General features: G+C 42.5%; 1 protein-coding gene across 1 annotated transcript; it reads left to right on the top strand.

The window, feature by feature from the left end:
• The first annotated feature begins 297 nt into the window (after window positions 1-297).
• Window positions 298-657, top strand: LOC118485148 (velvet complex subunit 2-like). Its single transcript, XM_035981417.1, has one exon. It carries the CDS (start codon window positions 298-300, stop codon window positions 655-657), a length of 360 nt encoding a protein of 119 aa, XP_035837310.1.
• Window positions 658-3,320: the final 2,663 nt, after the last annotated feature.

Here is a 3,320-nt window from a genome sequence, read left to right as displayed (position 1 = left end):
ATCCTGAAGCATACTATTGATCTAGTAAGAACCAACTAACACCCACTACAAGAAACTACCACTTTTAGCGGCGATACCATTAGCGGCGACAGGCGAAATGTCACCGCTATTGGTCGATCCGCGTCCCGGAGTCTGAAACCAAACCCCAGCAGTTGATCCTTATCCTGATCTAACGGTTTGGGATTTAAAGGGCATTAGCGGCGACAAGACAATAGGCATTAGCGTCGACAGCTGCCTTCGCTAAAATTCAATCCGTGTGAAGCTTGAAAAGAGCTGATCTCTGTCCTTGATGAGAGGATGATCCAACGGTTTGGGCTCCTTCCTGCTTTCTCTCCCTTAAAGAAACACAATTACCCACAAACACAATCACCAAACTCCATCATCTTCACCAACAACAACAACCTGCTACCACCACCACCACCGGATCGCCACCATCGTGAAGCTACCACCACCACCCTGAAGCTCCACCCACCACTGTTGGACAACCATCATCAAGCTCCACCGCCACCATTGGACCGGCTGCACCACCACCGTCAACCATCGCTGAACCGCCATCATCAAACTCCACCACCACCATTATCAAGCTCCACCACTACCATTATCAAGAAACACCACCAACACCGTGAAGCTCCGTTAACCTCCGTTGAACACCGTTGAACCGCCATCATCAAGTTCAAGTTCCGGCCAGTTTCGTTTTATTGTTTAGAAAATGTATAGTTATGTAAAGTTTTGTATAGAAAATGTATAACTATATCGACAAGCTCAGAAATCCATTTTTTGAGATGAGAATTGGAATGAAAAGTTATGTAATCTTTAAATTTATTAGTTCTGACAAGTTTTTGATAAACGGTTTATTAGTTCCACACATTATGTATCTCCGGCAATCTATCTCAGGTGATCTTTCCTACGAATTCTTCGGCAAGAGCATTAGCGGAGACGGTATCAATAGCGGCGCCAAACTGGGCAATAGCGGCCCATCAATACCGGTGACCCTTTAGCGGCCACATGTCGCAGCTAAAGATTAATAGTGGCGACAAAATAGGGCAATAGCGGCGACACCTGGCGCTAAAGGTGCCCTTTTATGTAGTGACCAAGACCAAATCAAACAAAAACTACTACTAAACATAAACCTTTGAAACCCTAATTCAAACACAACCCATATGATGAAACTTGCCCTAATGATACGTGGTCGAATAACGGTATTCAGTTGTGTCTAAGTTTGAGTTTTTACTTGACTTTTTATTCCGAATAGCCTACTTTTAATTAGATTTGTGTTTTGCAGGATTAATGGAGTTTAAGGTGCTTTTCGGGAGCTTTACAGGCCACCGGGAGCAAACGGGATCAACCGGAGATGTGAAATGAACAAAACCAGGTTAGACGCGAAGTTTGGATGTGTTTTGGGGGATGTTAATGGATTTAAAACGAATATATTGGAAGATGGCATAATAGAGTGCTGAATTACGAGTACATGGGCGAAAACGGTGAGTAAAACGGAGCTAAAACGAAGAAGTTATGAAGAAAACAAAAAGTGAGGTTTATAGGCACCATCGGCGACGCCCAGGGGGCCGACGGCGACGCCCCTCAGAAGTGTCTGTTGGCAGATTTACTCCGTAAACAGCCGTTTAAGCCGTCGGGTGATTTTGGCACTTCTAGGGACCGTCGGGGACGCCCAGGGGGCCGTCGGCGACGCCCTTCACTGCTCTGATTCGCGAAAATTGAGTTTTGGGTTGTTGGGGACGAGTTATAACATCAATTTTGACCAAGAAACGGGGGTTACACTTGTTTTTTAGTTTGAAACTTGTTCTTGGAGCCTAATATCATCACCACCATCACTTCCAATCCATCTCTAACACCTTTCCATCATCTGAATCAAGAATCATTATCACCAATTTCACCATCATCTCTCACCGAAACCCTAACCATCAACCATTCTTCCATTCTTCAAGCTTCAAGATGATCCAAATCGAGTTCCAACCATCCGGTGATCAAGTTCCTTCAACCATGAGCGGCTAATCACCTTGGTTTCACCCCGGTGTAGGTAGTTGTATTATCTAGCGTTTTGATTTGTGTTTAGTTTTGACTTGTGTGACAAATTGTGTTTTGATTTTGAACACCTTTGATAATTGTCGTGTATTTGAATTGGATTTGCAAATTGTCGAACGATGATAAAGTTATGACTTTGTGAAATGAATTTGTGCACTTATGCGTTATCTTGGTTAGGATTTACTTGTGTTGATTACAAAGTGCATTCTTGTCCATTCTTTGGAATGTTGATAGTTATTGGCACCTAAGTCACGGTACACTAAATCCGTTAACCATTTATCCAATTAGGTCAATTCTAAAACTTGTAGAAACCTAGGTTTGCAATTACCGAAACTGGGTGTGAACCCTTTTTCTCATTCTTGTTTAAGTTATCAATTGTGTTCTTGCATTTCTTAATTTCTAGTAGATAATCAATCCAATTAATTTAGTGAACTTTGTTCAACATCTTTCCAATAAACAAAAACCATAAAAACAATTTAGCAAGCTTCATAAAAGTGACAACTATTACAATTCATTCAAACTCCATTTGCAAACCACATACTCTTCGTGGTTCAACCCCTTACTACCACTAGCTAATTGTTAAGGGTAATTAGGGTTATAAATATTATCTTTGACAGGAGCGAGACACTCCGATTAAATTTTGGCGCCGTTTCCGGGGAGTTAGTGCGCTCTGTGTTTGGATTTTTGTTTGATTTGCGTGATTAACTGTTTAAGTTGCTTATTTTCTTTTTGTTACTTTCTTTTGTTTCCTTGTTATGCGGGGTGTGTTATTTGTGCAGGCCACAGGTAGTGCATGCATACAAGGAATTCCGGGAGGATTTCATCGTTGGTATTCGAACCGGAGATCGAGAGAGTAGTCCGAAGAAACTTAGCCAACCGGTTGGAAGCAACACTTGCTTCCGACCCACCCATTACCCATTCACCATCTACACCATCCGTTGAACACACTTCAATGGAACACCAAAATTCAAACCAACACCTCAACCAACACCAATTCCAATACCGAGGCAACCTTCGTCCCAATCAAAACATCCAACAAAACATTCCGCAAGATCAACCGGGTAACAATTTGAGACCACCTACACCACCGTTTCAAAATCGAGGTCCCAACAATAACCAAAGAACACCTCCACATCAAAACCTCAACCGACAAAACCCTTTACCCACCAACCTTGATGACCGAAACGTTAACTCCGATCGTAGAGGTAACTGTGATCGTGGCAATCCCGCGAATGAAGACCCATTCTTCAATATCGTTGATTTGAGGAACGCAATCC

Source organism: Helianthus annuus, chromosome 12, assembly GCF_002127325.2.
Source record: "Helianthus annuus cultivar XRQ/B chromosome 12, HanXRQr2.0-SUNRISE, whole genome shotgun sequence".
Taxonomy (NCBI): Eukaryota; Viridiplantae; Streptophyta; class Magnoliopsida; order Asterales; family Asteraceae; genus Helianthus; species Helianthus annuus.
Note: the sequence above shows the minus strand (reverse complement) of the source record. Positions and strands in the feature narration are given on the sequence as shown.

Coding starts and splice junctions, on each gene's coding strand:
- LOC118485148 (XM_035981417.1), top strand. CDS start 298: ATGATCCAACGGTTTGGGCTCCTTCCTGCTTTCTCTCCCTTAAAGAAA.